The following is an 18,045-nucleotide window of genomic DNA, read 5'->3' as shown; positions in this document are numbered from 1 at the left end:
ACCATCTCTAGCACAGTGCCAAGCTCAGAATATGTTTTCAGTAAATGTTTATTGAATAAAGGACTGAGGAATTGTAAAATAGCCTAGCCAAAGACAATCAAGGGCAATAGACATATATAAAATCAGAATGCCTGAAGATCTCCTGGACAACACCTAGCATTACAGAAAGGGGACCTAGCAACATATTTGCCCAAAGTCTTTCATAATTTCTCCTCACGTAAAAATGATGCAAAGAAATGCTGTGGATGAGAGCAAAGAAAAGAGGCCATTCTTAGTCTCAGTGTCATATAAAGGAAGATTTCATAAGGAGTTAACAGTGATTTTGGATTTAAAAGAATGAATAGGGATTCTTTATGTGGAGAAATGGAGAAAAGGGAATTTGTAAGTGGGAAAACACAGTTTTCCCAAAGGTATACGAATACAGAGAAAGCATACCTATTAAAGAAAGGAAAATAATGAAATGAGTGAACCCAGGTATGTGAGGTGCACAAAATAGGAAATGAGACTGGGAAGGTAATGCAGAGGTCATTTTGAGAACCCCAGACTGAACCTAGTCATCACTGAGAGGTGACGGGGAGACATTAAAGGTTTTAAAGCTAGACAAGAGCTAATGTGAGTTTTACATCAATATTAACTTGGCATTAACTTACATTACTATGTAGGGTAGACTGGAGGGGACAGAAATATACAGCAGCCAGGCAGCTGGAAATATGAAACTGGAGCTCAAAAATATGCTGGAGTTAGAGATAAGGATATTATCACAATAATTATCACAATAGTGGTGTTGGTTGAAATGAGGGGGCAAAACTAAATACTGAAAATGTTTTAAGTATATTATCACAGTATTTACCTTAATTTTCTTATTTCCTTCTCCCCCATTTTTTCCCCCACAAGGCTGTGAGGTCCTCAAAGTAGGAACTGTGTGTTATTGCTGCTTGTTTTCCAGCACCTTGCACAGTACCTGGCATGTGAGCTCAATAAATATTTGCTGAAGAAAAAGAATATTCAGAGAAAGGAGAAAACACTTTTCTCAGAGAGGTGGTAAGGGCAAAATGGATGATACTGAAGAGGTGTGATATAATGGAGAGAGAATTGATGGACATTTTATTGGACGGTTTCAAATCTTTTCAGGAAAGCATTTGATGAGTTGCAGAGCATCATGTGATCGAGGATGGGGTTAAGGGCTTAAGTAGAGTGAAACAATTTGAAACAGCTGCTGCCAGAAATGTGTTCGGGAGACTCCCATATGCTTGCATGCCTTTTTTTAGAGCCATTCTGTGTGTCTGGAATGCTCCCTCCAGCCCTCTTCTCCCTGCCTCTATCATCTCTTCTTTAGTCTACTCATCTTTCAAAGCCCAACTCAAATGCCACTAACTTTTCTGGGACATTCTCTCTGATACTATTTCAAGTTAATCATTCCTGTTTCTATGTTTATACTTCTCTCCCTGTTAATCCTATTAGATTATAAATTACTTGAAGACAAGTAAAGGGTTTTACTAATCTGAATAGCCTCCTCCTGACGTGATGGGAAGGAGTCATTCCGGTAAAGGTTTGCTGACATTTAAATCAAATGAGTTTAAGAATATGATTACTGAGGGGCAGGGAAGACAAAACTGAAGTCTTGGTGGACCAGATCAGCATGGTTTTCGTGATTAATAGGAGTGAGACAATGGACTAAGAGAATTAGAGAAAGGTTCAAGAACAGAGGTTGTGACGCAGGCAGATGAAAATTCAGTAAAAATCAAGATTATTTTTTTCTGTTGGGGAAATTTAAACTTTGGTCTCCCTACCTTGGAAAACAAAGACCTGAAGCTCATGTGTATTTTATGAAAGGAAAGGACATAGTTTACTCTTACTAATCTGTAGTGAAGCCAAAAAAGAAGGAAAGCCAAACAATGAAGGCCTCCATGTCAGACCTGAATTTTAAGCATTAACTTCTACTATTCAACTCCTCCAATCCCTTCAGCTGGACTCTAAACTTTTTAAGAACAAAACAAATTGAGTTTTTAGTTTTACTTTTTCTCCTTCATTTCCAACCTTTCTGGAAGAGCAGTCAATTAGCAGTGAAATGAATGCAGGTGAGAAAAGAAAGCAAGAGAGACATAACCGTGGTATACCAGAACAATGAACTAGATGGGTTTAGATGGATATGTTCAAGCGCCGGTTCTGCGACCTGTCTGTGAAATGGGATAATGACTACTTGGAAAAATTGTGTGAGAAATAAACGAGATGTAAAAGCAAGCTCCTAGCACAAGGAGTGTAGCTCCTAGCACTTTGAACAGATCACATGCAAGTGGTGAAAAATGCAAAAGTTAGAAAGGGTATGCAGGGGAAAGGTGAGTCTCTTCCTCATCCTTCTCCTTTATTCTCTCCATTCTCAGTCAACTCATGATACCAGTATGTGCGTTTCCTTCTTTCCTTGACTTAGCTGAGTGACCTTGAGGATGTATGTCAAATTTAAAATTCCTTACCTATAAAATGGAATGGTTCTGAGCACTTAATGAAATAATTACTACTTTATAATTAAAATTCTACAATTTCTAGAAGCAGCAAGGCCTAGACGAACATACTGTATTTTTAACTTTAGAACAGAGGTCTCTTAGGCCCTTAGAATCAGCCCCAGGCTTGACTGCTTTGTTCCACGAGGAGTATTCCCTCATCTGATCTTGACATCAGCAGGAGACTGAAAGCCACACTGCTTGACCCTGTCTTGGTCTGTCCCACAGGTGATCACTTACTCCAGCCGTCAGGTCTACAGTAACTTTACTGAGGAACAGAAGGGCCGAGTGGCCTTTGCTTCCAATTTCCTGGCAGGAGATGCTTCCCTGCAGATTGAGCCTCTGAAGCCCAGTGATGAGGGCCGTTATACCTGCAAAGTGAAGAATTCAGGGCGCTATGCGTGGAGCAACGTCATCTTAAAAGTCTTAGGTAAGACAAAGCGCTATGGTAAATGCCTACATCTTATTAATAAGGTCTCCGCAAGGGATAGCCAAATGCATCATGGTGGTACAAAATTTCTTGTTCAGTACTTTGTATTATATATTCAGAGGTCACCTAGTCCAGCTCCCTGGAAAGAAGTATATATACTCTGTATTTTAGCCATAGTAAAAGAAGAAAAAATAATTACAATTTTCCATAGTAGCCTATTACAAAATTTAAATATCCTCTAATGTTTAAATGGTCTCCTTGTACTTAACTTACATGTCTCAGGTATGATTCAAATCCATTTCTGTTTTCTGAAAGCAGGAACTACTAAGCTCTACTTAGTTGCTTCCAAGTTAACGAATTTCTATCCGTTTCAGTATTAGTAAAATCACACTCAACTTTCTTAAAATTTCCAATTAAAAAAGTATCTGTTCTTTGAGAAGTACAGTATCTATTCTTTGAGAAGCCTCTGAAAACTACAACAGCACCACTGGAAGCAGCTGGAATTGGGTGTTTATGTGTGCAGGGGATGGAGCTGGCTGCGTTTCTGCAGGTGATGTAAAGCATGGCTAGGTAGCAAAAGGCTACTGAATCCCAACAAGCTGACCATAGGGATGGCTGGAGAAACAATTTAACAGGACGTAGTTCTTCCAGTGACCTATTGTTTAGGGATCTTTGAATGTTTCTTCGTTTTTGGCCAGTGAGACCATCAAAGCCCAAGTGTGAACTGGAAGGAGAGCTGACAGAAGGAAGTGACCTGACTTTGCAATGTGAGTCATCCTCTGGCACAAAGCCCATTGTGTATTACTGGCAGCGAATCCGAGAGAAGGAGGGAGAGGATGAACACCTGCCTCCCAAATCTAGGATTGGTAAGTCATCTTTCTGTCAGTCTACTGAGACAGCAGAACAGTACTCTACCTATGAAGTCTAAATCCGGTCTTGTCAGCAACTCACCATGTGACCTTGAATACACTGCTGAACTTCATTGAACTTCCATTTTTCATGCGTAAACTGGGACAGAAAAATCTGTTTTCTCTTCTCAAATGGTACTTAAAAGTGGTAAAAGAGATTTAGAAGAAATGTATTATATAAATCCATTATATCTCATTATGTTTATCCCTTAAATGTTCACAATATTTTGTAATTTTTGAGGATGCACTACAATTTAAAGGAATGTTCACCCTTCTTCCCACATTCTATCATCTCACCCTTACCAAATTTTATTAGAGAATCTTAAGTCAATGATGCAATAAAGTAAACAATATAGATCCTGTCACTAAGGGGATTAGTCATTCTTTCTGCTTGTGTAGACTACAACAACCCCGGACATGTTCTGCTGCAGAACCTCACTATGTCCTCCTCTGGACTCTACCAGTGCACAGCAGGCAATGAGGCTGGGAAGGAAAGCTGTGTGGTGCGAGTGACTGTACAGTGTAAGTATCCAAAAGGTTTGTTTTTGTTTTTGCATTGTGGTTCAGTGTAAAACATTTTTAATAACAAGTAAGAGTAAAGTCAAGGTCAAAATCTTTATTTCCAGAAGAACATGGGTAGCACTAAAATAAATGCAGTAGTTGCAAGGACCACTCAACAGTTGTAGCTAACTCTATATTTACATAGATGTGTGAATTTACCAGTCCCCTAAAGAAATTTATTACATCTAGGAGGGGACCAAATGGAGATTTCCTTTATAAATGTAAATTTTGTTTACAAAAGGGTAACTTCTCTTTTCAAAACTTCTCCTGTCTGCTGCTTTTCAAAAATAATCAGCTTAAGGGGCCAGCCCAGTGGCGCAGTGATTAAGTGCGCATGTTCTGCTTTGGTGGCCTGGGGTTCGCAGGTTTGGATCCCGGGTGCAGACATAGCACCACTTGGCAAAGTCATGCTGTGGCAGGCGTCCCACACATAAAGTAGAGGAAGACGGGCATGTATGTTAGCTCAGGGCCAGTCTTCCTCAGCAAAAAGAGGAGGACTGGCATCAGTTAGCTCAGGGCTAATCTTCCTCAAAAAAATAATAATCATCAGCTTAAAATAATCCTAATATAAAGACGCATATTTTGAGGTGGCATATTCTGCTACTCTTCACTATCAAGAGGGATAGTTGTATACCACGAAAGGGTAAACAGGGAACTCAGGAAGCTAGATATAAAGACCTGGAAATACTCATCCTGTCCAGGACTTATGATTTTTAAGTTCATATATTTCCTAGCTTATGTTTGGTTTTACTTTTGCTTTTGTTTCTGAGAAAATAGATGTACCAAGCATCGGCATGGTTGCAGGAGCAGTGACAGGCATGGTGGCTGGAGCCCTGCTGATTTTCCTCTTGGTGTGGCTGCTAATCCGAAGGAAAGACAAAGAAAGATATGAGGAAGAAGAGAGACCTAATGAAATTCGGTAAACCTCCCTCCAAAATCCCCTCTTCCACTAGGCTTCCTTTCTACAGCCAGCTCCACAGTGATCAGCCAACATAAATGTCTCCTTTCCTCTTAACCATGAGTCCGTTAAAAGAATTATTCTGGTAGGTAAGGAGTTCCAGCCTAGGGACAGAAGGTCTAGTTTACCTCAACTTCATTGTGAAACTATCTATCCTCCACAGAGGCTTAAAAGGATCAACTTTACGTTACTTCTGATTCACTTCTGCTTATAAAGGGCATACAATAAAGAATGGGCATAGCCTACAGGCCATGAAAGGGTTTCCGTAGAGAAACCCCAAACCAAGGGGAGTGCTGCCTAGACCATCTCACTGGTGAGTGCACATTCTCCCAGAATAACAGGATTGACCCTTGGGCTAAGAAAACATACGTTTGCCTAAGCCAACCATTAAGTCTCGGGAAATGGCAAAGTCCCTATTTCCCTAAATGGCTGCCTTCCACAGGTATTATTTGAGGTTTTACAGCTTGGGGAATTTATTGGGGAACCTCAGAGGGAAGCAACCATAGTGGAAGCTATCAGAGTCCTGCCAGTATTAAAATTTATCTTTGCTGTTTTTCCTCTTCAGAGAAGATGCCGAAGCCCCAAAAGCTCGCCTTGTGAAACCTAGTTCCTCTTCCTCAGGCTCTCGGAGCTCACGCTCTGGTTCTTCCTCCACTCGCTCCACAGCAAATAGTGCCTCACGCAGTCAGCAGACACTGTCAACTGAAGCACCACCCCAGCCAGGGCTGGCCACCCACGCATACAGCCTAGTGAGGCCAGAGATGAGAGGTTCGGAGCCAAAGAAGGTCCACCATGCTACCCTGACCAAAGCAGAAACTACACCCAGCATGATCCCCAGCCAGAGCAGAGCCTTCCAAACTGTCTGAATTAGAGTGGACTTGACTCCCGTGCTTTCCTAGGAGTCAGGATCTTAGGACTATTCTAGTCATTGAAGCTCAGTCACCAGGTACACAACCCCTTTGAACCAGATGAGAGGTCATTTAAGTAGTAGTGAGCATTGCATGGAACAGATTCAAATGAGCACTTTCCTTATATGACAAGAAACAAGAAAAAAGATGGAAGCCGATCATCTCCAAAAAGGAATCTACTTGTGTCTGTAGATTACAGTCGGGGAAAGCAGGAGTCCAAATCTGTGCATTTGTTGACCAGGACCTGTGGTGAGAAAGGCTGGGGAAAAGGGAAGTGAACACACTTGAAACTTCTCACCTGAGATGTTTTGTATCAATACTTCGATTCACCATTGTCAAGAAGAAATGATGTATTGTTCATAAATTTTCTATGCATTTCTGCAAACCTACTGGATTACTGTGAGTATTCAGAGTCAAGCAGAACTCACAGCCTTATATTATACCTATTTGCACCATGTACTGGGCTTACTGCTTCTGAGAAACTCCAAAAAGGAGACGTATCTCTTCTATTCTGACTTGACTTCATTTACCATAAGGTTTGAATACTAACTTCAAGAGAAGTTCACATAGTGGGAGATGGAAAAGAATGAATGAGCTTCTCCCACTCTATCCACTACTAATCTTCCTACTTACATTGAACTGTAAGGAACCAAAAAAGGTGTCCAAAATGTTTGACAAGGGACTATGAAGAACTTTCCATCTTAACGATGTTCAGAGGGTCACTGACAAATATCAGAAATATATACTGGAACAATTGTGGATTTCCCCTCAAATCAGAAGTCTCTAAGGACTTCCCTGCTAGATATCTCTGGAGCAAGAAAACATTCACTATATGTCATTTAACAATGTCCTTAGAAGTATTCTAGAGAAAAAGAGATCTTTTAAAGATGCTGAAAGATCATCTGACATACCATTATATTCTCTTCTTTCTGAGAACATATGAAATCAGAATTTCAAGATTGACTAGACTAAAAGGGAAAATTAGATCAGTTTTTTCTTACTTTGTAAAGGAGTGGTATAAGGAAGTTTAGTATTGCACCAAATTTGGAGATTCCTCCACTTCTTTCATTTTAGGAGAAGGATGAGAACCTGGGACTTTTGATGATTCTCAGCCTTTAGTTATCAAAAAGATCAGGGACTACCAACGTTTTCTAATGGCATCACATGTCATAATGATTCCCTCCTGAGACGCTAGACAGGAAGAAATTCAGTATTTTCCCAGCTTAGCCTCTAAGGAAGTCTAGCTCTGGGCTGGAAGGAAAGGGAATTAACATTTAGGGAAGAGATGATGAGGATAACTGGTGGGCGGCAGGAGAGGGCTAGGTTAGTACTTTTTAACATTTTTATTGTCAGCCTCTTGGAAAGAATTAGCACAAATGATTCACCACGACAGCTCTCAGAAGAGCTGATTAATGGAAGGAAGGTGTTTGAAAAATAAAAAGGTAGCAGCAGCCTCCAATACAATAACTTGTTTTCTTAATAGTTTTCACTACTCTGCTAGTCAAATGCATCCTATGGCAAGAACACTAAATCTGAAATAACTCTTCATGGACCCTAGTGCAAATGTCAACAGATCGCCATTGGGAGAGCAAAATATTTATTATTATTAAAAGGGCAGCAGGCTATAGGAAAGAAAATATAATGCCGAATATGGTGATGAAAGCATTGTTTCTAAAATAGAAATCAGATGCTTAAAGGGAAAAGGCTGATCTGGGATTTTGCCCCATTTCTCGTTATCTATTTCTACATTTAATTCTCACAATAGTGCCCTCAAATAGTGCAAATGCATTTCCTTCTAAAGTCCTTTAAGAAATAGGGGTTTATCCTTGGGTGAAAGTTTTCATCTGAGTTTTGTCTTCCTCTAAAAACAAAGGTGGCAAATAAGACACATTGAGAAAGTAATGTAAAGAATGTCTGCTATTAGTTCAATTTAAGAGGGCTGGCATATTTGGAATGCTTCTTATACTAACTGCCTCATTGTAAGATATAAAACGCCTTACTCTACTTTTTTATTTTTCTGGTAGTATGGTATTCAGGCAACATTATCAGACAAGTACACTGTGGAGGCTGCAGCTGTACCATCACTAGCAATGTGCTCTTATCATTATTTACTACCTTTGAACCTAAGGTTTCCTGCCTATGCCCTTGAAAGCAGGAAACAGTTTGCTATGCATGAAAAGGAGGTTTAGATTTTTAAACATGTTAGTTATTAGAAAACGAAAATACCAGTTGAATATCCAGATTATTCTGAAATCTATTCACACTGGAAATCTACAAAAAGTCACAAAACAGATTACTACCTAAAATCTGAGAAATTCTAGGAATTGGAGATTCTGAGAGATAAGGTGCTGAAGCCTCAGCAATGATAGTGCACTTCTTTGAGTCAGGCTTTTGGGTTCAGATATGACAGGGTCAGGACTGGTTCAAACTGGTTCAAACCATATTCCATTAACTTGCAAATCAACTAACTCTGATTCTTTAATATGAAACAAACAAACAAGAGGGATAAAACAATTAAATGGTGAAAGAAAAAATGTTTGTAGGAAGAAAATACAAATGGAATGATGTGGATGTTTAGAGAATAACCATTTCAATAAAATATATAAACCAAACTTAAAGTTGTAAAATAATGAAGTTGATGCCTTTGTTGTTACACTGTGTAAAAATAATTTCAGAATTGCTATTGCAAAAAGACCTAATTTTACTTCATTTCTGGTGTTAAACTTTATATTTCAATTTTAACTTCTAAGTTGCCTTGTAATTGGGCCTATGTTTGATTGCAAAAACCAAATATTTATTACAGATGCATCTGTATCAGCAATTAAAAAATAAGTAAAGGCGATACTGTAGGAGGCTGAAGCTCATATAAGCTGAACTGGAAATTTGTTTATTAGCTTGCTGCCAAGTGAAGAACACAACTCAGACTGAGTACGACCTATTATTTATTGATTTCAGTCACAAATATACCAAGTACTTTTTTCTCACAAGGCAAGATTCTATGTAGTACTGGAGATACTAAATGATGGCAGTGTTCATGAGAGTTCCTGCCCTTAAGAACTTTATCAAAATAACAAACACTATATACTAAGCAAGTATTTTATGCCAAGATGAAGTAGCAACAGAAAAGTAAACACAGGGGCTAGGCCCGCCGCCGAGTGGTTAAGTTCGCCGGCTCTGCTCCGCTGCAGGCGGCCCAGTGTTTCGTTGGTTCGAATCCTGGGCGCGGACATGGCACTGCTCATCAAACCACGCTGAGGCAGCGTCCCACATGCCACAACTAGAAGGACCCACAACGAAGAATATACAACTATGTACTGGGGGGCTTTGAGGAGAAAAAGGATAAAATAAAATCTTTAAAAAAAAAAGAAAAGAAAAGTAAACACCAAGAGATTCAAATAAATCCAAAAAAACACTTCACAGAATTAAATGGGGTAATTTATGCAAAGCACTTATGACAGTGCTTGGCATGTGACAGGCACTAAAATGTTAATCATGACCCTATTCCCCAGAAACTCTAGATCTCAGACTCCTGCACTGCATCCATCATCCATACATCCAGACTTTTAGATCCTGATTGTGTTTGAAACCCCTTCCACTTAAAGAGGTGGAGACAGGATATTCATCATATTCTTAACTTCAAATATGTAAACTCTGAATCATTCTATTTAACAAGGACATAGTCCAAGTCCTGGAACACACTCTGAGAGTGACCAGAAACAGAAGTTGCCTGTTCCACTTTCTTTAATCACTGCTATTAGGTGGGATACCCCAAACCAGTGGATCTGGACCCGAGTTCTGTTTTCCACTGGTTCAGTGGTTACAATATTCTAGGTAGTTCAGAGGTTAGTTACAGAAGCTGCAAAATGTGGGGTGTAGTTCAGATTGTATTTGATAAGTTGAGTGGGGAAAAAACTGTAGATACCAAGGAAAACTGAGAAGAGCCTCCCACAGTACACATCTTTCTCTTTCTGAAGTTGGAAGCACGTGTGTTTTTAAAAAGGAAATTACACCGTAGCGTAACTAATAAAAAAGACCAAACATTCTGGAATCAAGAGTTCGATTGCAGCTCAGCCAGCTGTTTATAACATCTCTGAATCACATTTTTCTCCTAACATAGGGTGAATAATATATATCTCAAAGAATTGTTCTGATGGTTAAATGTGCTAAATGAAAGCACTTAATACGTTGTAAAAACATCACATAAAATTAACTTCTTGAGAAGTGCGGAAGTATCTACGCCCACGGACTCAAGCCAACGGTTCCCACCAAAAGCAAACACAGAAAGAAAATTCTTTATGTTTCAATCTCTCTCTAGGCTTTACTGGCTTTCACAAGGAAAATGTGTCCTCACTCTTCTGACAGCCTTTTCCGCAGTCTGGGGACGTTTCTAATTCCAACCACGCCACTAAAAGTTACGTAGTCTTAAAAAATCTTTTCACCTATCTGTACCCCCTTACCTATTAAGCAGGCACATGAGCTGCCCTGCCTGTTTGAAAGAAGGCATCGGCTAGCATTCAAGGTCCTGAGAAAGGCTCTTAGCACGCCAAGGCGCCAAACACCTGCCGCCGCGCACCACAATTTCAAATTCTGGATACTACCATTTTGCGCACTCGTTCAGTAACGCTTTCAAGGCGTCTCCGCACGGCCTCTCGTTTAGTTCTCAATAAAAAGTCAAGGCAGGAAAAGTATTACCTCATGTTACTGAAAAGAAGGCAGGCTCAGAAAGTCGTAATCAAGGACATAGGCTACTGGAACCCAGGTTCCTGACGCCCGGTTCACCAACATAGGAAAAGCTCGACTCCCTTGCCCTGTCTTCTACAAATAACTCTGCGGGGCCTGACGAGGGGAGGAGGGGGAAACCCAGGAGCCGAATCGGTTCTCGGCGGGCGGTGGAGGCCCGGCGCGAAGAAGCTGGTGTGGCCATTTATTTCGCTGGGGGACCCGACACAGGATCGGGCGTTGGGGGTCAAAAGTCGGACCCGCAAACCTCCGCGGCGGGGCTGCCGACCTCCAGCCGCCACAGTGAACCGAAGGTTCTAGGGGCCTGCCCGGCTCACCTGTCCCACCCCACGCAGAAGCGGAGGCGGGGCCCTGCAACGGCCGGGCGACTCCCGCCGACCCCAGATCCGGGTATCCGCAGGCGAGATACTCCTAGCTGCACCTTGAGGTCGCAGCCTTTCGCCCCAGCCGCTCGGGGTCAGCCCTCGCCCAAAGCCATGCTAGCTACGAAATGTGGGTATGCGGACCCTGGGAGGGCCTAGACCCTGTTCACAATGCTGGGGGACAGTTGAGGGAAGAGGATGAAGACACAGGGCGGGGGGGAGGGGCGCAACAACCTTCGCGGCCATTTTGTCCTCGCTCCACTTCCGTCTTCTCTCCCGGGCCGCCGGCTCCGGCCCCGCCCTCCAGGCGCGGCGCTCTTCCTCCCCCGATTCCGCACGGATACAGAGCGCGGCTAGAGCTGCTGTCATTGGTTGGTTCCAACTTCGCCCGCCCCTCTGCCTTCTCCTCCTTTCGTCCCCTCCCGCATGTGCGCTCGGGCTAGCGCATGCGCAGAGGCGGACGCTCCCGACCCCCGCTGGGGGTGACTGAGGACTCCCGCGCGCGGGCTCTCTCGGCCCCACCCTCCCTTTCCCCCGGGCCGTTCGGAGAGCGGGGGCGAGAATGAAAGTTCCAGAACGCTGGGGTGAGTGCGTCATCGCGAGGCGGGGCGGGATGGGGCGGGATGGGGCGAGGCCGGAGGTAGAGTCGGTCAGTCATTGGGGCTTGGAGAGGTAGCCGCGCGCTCATTGGTCGAGGGCGCCATGACGGGCAGCCGGCAGGGGCGGGCCCCTTCTGGAAGGTTCTGAGGTAGGGTATAAGAGACAGGGTGGCGGCCGGAATCCGGTCTCATTGAACGCGGCTGCAGCTTTCTAGGTTTGTGTCGTTTTCGCAGCCTGAGCCGGTCTACGCTCAAGGTAAGGCCTCTGACCTCAGAAGACCTAGTGGGTAGTGAGAAGAGCGTGCGGCCTGGGGCGGCCGGGTGGTCTGGGGTTCCAGAGCGTGTCCCGTAGGCGGCGTGCGGGGAGCCGTCTGTGTAAGGTTTATTCCAGCCGTGAGGCCGCTGCTGTGGCTGCCGTCGGGACGAGGACGTTGAAGGGCTGGCAGGGCGGCGCCCGCGGGGACGTGGAGGGAGCCGCATCCGCTTTCGGGGTGCGGGAAGTGGAGCTCGCGCCTTGAGTTGTCCGTTTCCGGGCTGCTGCAGGCTGCCCCTTTGTAGCTAATCCTTAAAGGGGGAAACCATCCTTGGCATGCGCCCAAGGTGGGGGAGGGGGCTTCTGAGCACTGCGAGGCCGGCGGCGTCCTGGTGCTCCTGGACTGCCGGTGTGGGGAAAGGAGGGATGAGGTTCAGCTCGGAGCTTGGTACCACGTGCTCCAGAATGTCGCAGACCCTCCGGGCAGGTGCTGGCTCCCGCCAGGGGCGGGCTCTTCTGCGGTTGGCACGGCAACCTCGCTGCAGCATTGCTGCTCGAACCTTCCCGCGTGGTTATCTTGGACACGGGCAGTGATTCTGAGGGAGGTGCCAGGTGTAGTTTTATTTGCCACGGTGATCGTACGTGATAGCCTGACTTGGGTAAACATTTCTATCGCTTAATTGGTTTTTCAAACCACGGGCTTTTTTTTTCCTCGCCAGCAACCATGTCTAAGGGACCTGCAGTTGGCATTGATCTTGGCACCACCTACTCGTGTGTGGGTGTTTTCCAGCATGGAAAAGTGGAAATAATAGCCAATGATCAAGGAAACCGAACCACCCCGAGCTATGTCGCTTTTACTGACACGGAACGATTGATCGGTGATGCTGCAAAGAATCAAGTTGCAATGAACCCGACCAACACGGTTTTTGGTGAGCCACTGATTTTAAATACCACAGCATACGTTTAAGGGGTTTAGGCAGCATGTAATTTGAGAGACTTTGAGAAGTTTGTCAAGTAAGAGGCAGCCGTGAAATCCCTGAGAACAGGGAAAACTAATTTTAAAAGTCTTGAATGACTATCATCTTGTAACTGTAACTGTTTAGGATAGAAAGCTGAGATATTTTAGTAGCAGCGAGAAAAAACTTGGATGAACTTTTGGCTGTATAGGAGTTAAATCTGTTTACCGCTGTGGAGTGTAAGGTAATTCGAGGTAACAAGATATTTGCATTTGATAACTGTTTACAGATGCCAAACGTCTGATTGGACGTAGATTTGATGATGCTGTTGTCCAGTCTGATATGAAGCATTGGCCCTTCATGGTGGTGAATGATGCAGGCAGGCCCAAGGTCCAAGTAGAATACAAGGGAGAGACAAAAAGTTTCTATCCAGAGGAGGTGTCTTCTATGGTTTTGACAAAGATGAAGGAAATCGCGGAAGCCTACCTTGGGAAGGTGAGTAATGCACAGTATTAACAGGCAGAGGAAATAGCTGGAGGTTGCAACGTTAGGCACCAGGTTCCCTGAGGAATAAAGTTGGGGTTTTGGCTGACAGAATACACAGTAGTTAACAGCTGTCAAACTAGGTGATAACGTTTTTCAGAACGTTTCCGTAATTTGGTGCTGTAACTTGAGTGCATGCCCAAGTAGACAAATGTGATTGTGGGACTATTTTATGAACCAACTGCAATGTTTTGGCTTTAATCTTTTCGATTTTTATTCCCAGACTGTTACCAATGCTGTTGTCACAGTACCTGCTTACTTTAATGACTCTCAGCGTCAGGCTACCAAAGATGCTGGAACTATTGCTGGTCTCAATGTACTTAGAATCATCAATGAGCCAACTGCTGCTGCTATTGCTTACGGTTTAGACAAAAAGGTATGTACTATCTGTAATACGTGAGTTATTTGAAGATTGATTTGAGCTGTCAGGTTTAGGTAATAAGGTAATTTCTTCTTGAACTGCAGGTTGGAGCTGAGAGAAACGTACTGATCTTTGACTTAGGAGGTGGCACTTTTGATGTGTCAATCCTCACTATTGAAGATGGAATCTTTGAGGTCAAATCTACAGCTGGAGACACCCACTTAGGTGGAGAAGACTTTGACAACCGAATGGTCAACCATTTTATCGCAGAATTCAAGCGCAAGCATAAGAAGGACATCAGTGAGAACAAGAGGGCCGTCCGACGCCTGCGCACTGCTTGTGAACGTGCTAAGCGTACTCTCTCTTCTAGCACCCAGGCCAGTATTGAGATTGATTCACTCTATGAAGGAATCGACTTCTATACCTCTATTACCCGTGCCCGATTTGAAGAATTGAATGCTGACCTGTTCCGTGGCACCCTGGACCCTGTAGAGAAAGCCCTTCGGGATGCCAAGCTGGACAAGTCCCAGATTCATGATATTGTCCTAGTGGGTGGTTCTACCCGCATCCCCAAGATTCAGAAACTTCTACAGGACTTCTTCAATGGAAAAGAACTGAATAAGAGCATCAACCCTGATGAGGCTGTTGCTTATGGTGCAGGTAATAACCCTACTATAAATGGTTCAAACAGGTGGCCTAAGAGGCCCAAGCTAACTCACTCGCTGTGATGAATGATTCTTAAACATTCGTAGTTTCCACCAAAAGCTTAGCTAATGATGGCCCAACTTCCTTGGATGTCTGAGCGATTGAGATTTCTTAATGAGATGACATGAATTGTATTGCATTTTTTTTACACTAATGTCTTTTTAATCTAGCTGTCCAGGCAGCCATCCTATCTGGAGACAAATCTGAAAATGTTCAAGATTTGCTGCTGTTGGATGTCACTCCTCTTTCACTTGGCATTGAAACTGCTGGTGGAGTCATGACTGTGCTCATAAAGCGCAACACTACGATTCCTACTAAGCAGACACAAACCTTCACTACCTACTCTGACAACCAGCCTGGTGTGCTCATTCAGGTACGTTTCTGTATTTTCTTGGGCTGGCCTACTGAGATCCTGTAGGACTTGGGGAAGATTTCTCCCGCTGTGATGATGGATTCCAAAACCATTCGTAGTTTCCACCAGAAGTCTTGTGTTGGCCAATTCCTTCCTTGGATGTCTGAGCGATCAGTCTTCCCTTATTAGTTCTAGATTTGTGTAAGCTAACCTGGAGATCGTTTGTAATTGCTTAGTAATTTCTGTTCTCTTCTAAGGTTTATGAAGGTGAGCGTGCCATGACCAAGGATAACAATCTGCTTGGCAAGTTTGAACTCACAGGCATACCTCCAGCCCCTCGTGGTGTTCCTCAGATTGAAGTCACTTTTGATATTGATGCCAATGGCATTCTCAATGTCTCTGCTGTGGACAAGAGTACAGGAAAAGAAAACAAGATCACCATCACTAACGACAAGGGTAAGTTTGGCACATTTGAGTGGCACTGTCATCTGGTCTTAAAGATTTGTGATTTGGTGTAGTAATAGCTGTATTTTTCAAGTGTCTTTACTGCCTAAAAGCATTTAATCTAGAGCTCCCTGATCACTCTTAATTGCTAAAGGAGCTGCAGAGTGGTAATTGGTCACAGATGTGGATAACTCAATGTTCAGTCTTAAAGCTATGACTAAAACATGCTGATTGACCTCACAGGTCGTTTGAGCAAGGAAGACATAGAGCGCATGGTCCAGGAAGCTGAGAAGTACAAGGCTGAAGATGAAAAGCAGCGGGACAAGGTGTCTTCTAAGAATTCACTTGAGTCCTATGCATTCAACATGAAAGCAACTGTTGAAGATGAAAAACTTCAAGGCAAGATCAATGACGAGGACAAACAGAAGATTCTTGACAAGTGCAATGAAATCATCAACTGGCTTGACAAGAACCAGGTTTGTAGTTTGTTGGTAAATTGAGGGTGGTGTGGATGTAAGGGCTTAGGCACAAGCTTAGATGGGTTTAAAAGCTTAGAAGGTCACAGTGATGAATGGTCCAAACATTCGCGGTTTCCACCAGAATAACAAATGTTGGCAGCTAGCTTCCTTCCTTGGATGTCTGAGTGACCCAAGATTTCATATACAGCTAAGTCTTTAATGTGACAGTAGGCTGCTTCTGTGTCTGGTATCTTTTAACATTAGATTGCGTTAGGCTTAAGGAGTAATACTATTTTTTTCTCTCCTCAGACTGCAGAGAAGGAAGAATTTGAACATCAGCAGAAAGAGCTGGAGAAAGTTTGCAACCCCATCATTACCAAGCTGTACCAGAGTGCAGGAGGCATGCCAGGAGGAATGCCTGGGGGTTTCCCTGGTGGTGGAGCTCCTCCATCTGGTGGTGCCTCCTCTGGACCCACCATTGAAGAGGTGGATTAAGCCAACCCGAGCATAGATTGAGCATTGTTCCACATAAAACAATTGAAGGACCCAAATTTGTAGCAAATTCCATGGCAGTTTTAAAGTTGAGCTGCTATAATAAATAACTGGGCATTCTTGATACTTGAATATGGAATATATGCACAGGGAAAGGAAAATAACATTGCACTTTATAGGCACTGTATTGTAAGTGGAAAATGCAATGTCTTAAATAAAACTGTATTTAAAATTGGCACCCTACAGTTGTCTGGCTCCATATTTGCAAGGGCAACAGGCAACATTGGTTTTAGGGGTTGGATTCCATTTCTTTCTGGCCTAGGTGTTAATGAATCACTGTATCTAGGTGGTTAAATACAGATTGTTCAACTTCAGGAAAATGTGTAAGGAAGATTTTGAATTGGGGTAAGAAGTGGGAGAACTTGGAGTTTTGGCGTTGTCAGTAGCTAGGCTCATAATTAACTATAGTAACATGTAGTCCAAACTCCTTTTGGAGTTTGAGCTGCAGATACCAGTAATCATGCTTTCCAGTGTGGGATAAGCTGTTGATGGGTAAGAAGTGTTGGAAAAATTAGAAGGGAGAAATCTCAAATATTAGAGTATTCTGTGTGATTCACCAATTCTGAAGTTAACCTTTTGAGGGCTCAAAGTTAGAGGACAAAGCCAATTTGAACAGGGAGTAGCCAGTGAGAACTGGGGGGAAATGGAGTAAAAAGGTGACTGTTGTGGGGTGTCTCTTCTGAAACTTTTCTGTGAGCACATTTTTTCACTGTTCTCAGCATGAGTCCTAAGGGCTGACAGGTAACTTGGAGAACTGGCTGTGAAGTTGACATGGTAAAGGGTCCTTTGCTCACCTTGGAAGCAAAACTTGGAAAAGTAAGGGCATTGGGCATCTAGTTCTGATCTCATCTGACTGAATCACAGCCTATGTAATCATGTGAAAGGCTAGAAAGGCAGAAACTGATTATGAATAGTTCTTTGTAACAAATTTGTTCTGATTACATAGGACTGCCTTTAGGTAAGCTTGCCTTCAAAGGTCTGTATTTGCTTGAGTGGGTCTTTGTTCATTGGGTTAGCAATGTGTTAGCAATGAACTTGAGTTCAGAATCAAGTCTTAAACACAGGAAATGCTGTTGGGCAACAAGCCAAAAGTATGCCAGCTTAAAATCTGAACCATGTAAAATCACCTGTGTGAGTCACAAAACCCTGATAGCCCTCTGGTTTCCTCGAGGCTGAAGCAGGGAAACTGGGTTAAAGGTGATTGCTGACTTTATTCACAAGGCTTGGTGGCCTGCCACCTGCTGGTCAGTTTAGAAGAATCCTGAATCCTCAATGATGACGTGTGCATGTCAAAATTTATACTGACAGCAAAGTGGCCCAACTTTAACCTCGTTGAGCCCTCCTTTCTCTGTTCATAAAAGGTCCATTCTTGGGTGACGCAATTTGCGTTTCTTAGTATAAGAACTTGCTCCAGTAACTGCAGAGTTCTTACTGCATTACCCTAGTTCAGTTTATTG

The 18,045-nt window shown here is 43.2% G+C and overlaps 2 protein-coding genes, 1 long non-coding RNA gene and 2 other non-coding genes across 6 annotated transcripts in view; 4 read left to right on the top strand and 1 right to left on the bottom strand.

Moving 5' to 3' along the window:
* The window catches only part of CLMP (CXADR like membrane protein), an 89,084-nt gene extending 80,209 nt beyond the window's left edge, over positions 1–8,875 (top strand). The window contains exons 3-7 of one of the 2 annotated variants that reach the window (XM_046685421.1): positions 2,727–2,928; positions 3,627–3,794; positions 4,215–4,358; positions 5,175–5,316; positions 5,921–8,875. In XM_046685421.1, coding sequence (XP_046541377.1) covers positions 2,727–2,928; positions 3,627–3,794; positions 4,215–4,358; positions 5,175–5,316; positions 5,921–6,221 — 957 coding nt within the window. In that variant the 3' untranslated portion in view covers positions 6,222–8,875. The remainder of the gene's footprint in view (positions 1–2,726; positions 2,929–3,626; positions 3,795–4,214; positions 4,359–5,174; positions 5,317–5,920) is intronic. The other variant, XM_046685422.1, reaches the window with a different exon arrangement.
* Positions 1–11,943, bottom strand: part of LOC124252172 (uncharacterized) — a 72,800-nt gene extending 60,857 nt beyond the window's left edge. The window contains exon 1 of the long non-coding RNA XR_006891923.1: positions 11,600–11,943. This is a non-coding gene — a long non-coding RNA (uncharacterized LOC124252172). The remainder of the gene's footprint in view (positions 1–11,599) is intronic.
* Positions 11,944–12,090: 147 nt separating this feature from the next.
* HSPA8 (heat shock protein family A (Hsp70) member 8) lies at positions 12,091–16,766 on the top strand. The gene is made up of 9 exons (XM_046686139.1): positions 12,091–12,220; positions 12,937–13,146; positions 13,463–13,668; positions 13,940–14,092; positions 14,182–14,737; positions 14,953–15,155; positions 15,392–15,590; positions 15,822–16,054; positions 16,346–16,766. The coding sequence occupies exons 2-9, from the start codon at positions 12,942–12,944 to the stop codon at positions 16,529–16,531; spliced, it is 1,941 nt and encodes a 646-aa protein (XP_046542095.1). The 5' UTR covers positions 12,091–12,220; positions 12,937–12,941; the 3' UTR covers positions 16,532–16,766.
* LOC124225945 (small nucleolar RNA SNORD14) lies at positions 14,797–14,883 on the top strand. Its single transcript, XR_006885160.1, has one exon. It is a non-coding gene; the product is annotated as a small nucleolar RNA SNORD14 (small nucleolar RNA).
* LOC124225899 (small nucleolar RNA SNORD14) lies at positions 15,220–15,305 on the top strand. Its single transcript, XR_006885122.1, has one exon. It is a non-coding gene; the product is annotated as a small nucleolar RNA SNORD14 (small nucleolar RNA).
* Positions 16,767–18,045: the final 1,279 nt, after the last annotated feature.

The sequence above is a fragment of the Equus quagga genome, chromosome 14, assembly GCF_021613505.1.
Source record: "Equus quagga isolate Etosha38 chromosome 14, UCLA_HA_Equagga_1.0, whole genome shotgun sequence".
In the NCBI taxonomy this organism is placed as follows: domain Eukaryota; kingdom Metazoa; phylum Chordata; class Mammalia; order Perissodactyla; family Equidae; genus Equus; species Equus quagga.
This window is presented reverse-complemented; position numbering and strand designations above follow the sequence as displayed.

What these genes read in the sequence shown, in the direction of transcription:
- HSPA8 (XM_046686139.1), top strand. Translation starts at nt 12,942, where the DNA reads ATGTCTAAGGGACCTGCAGTTGGCATTGATCTTGGCACCACCTACTCG. An exon ending in GGCTGTTGCTTATGGTGCAG is followed by an intron (nt 14,738 to 14,952) that starts GTAATAACCCTA and finishes TTTTTAATCTAG; the next exon opens with CTGTCCAGGCAGCCATCCTA. An exon ending in AGCCTGGTGTGCTCATTCAG is followed by an intron (nt 15,156 to 15,391) that starts GTACGTTTCTGT and finishes TTCTCTTCTAAG; the next exon opens with GTTTATGAAGGTGAGCGTGC.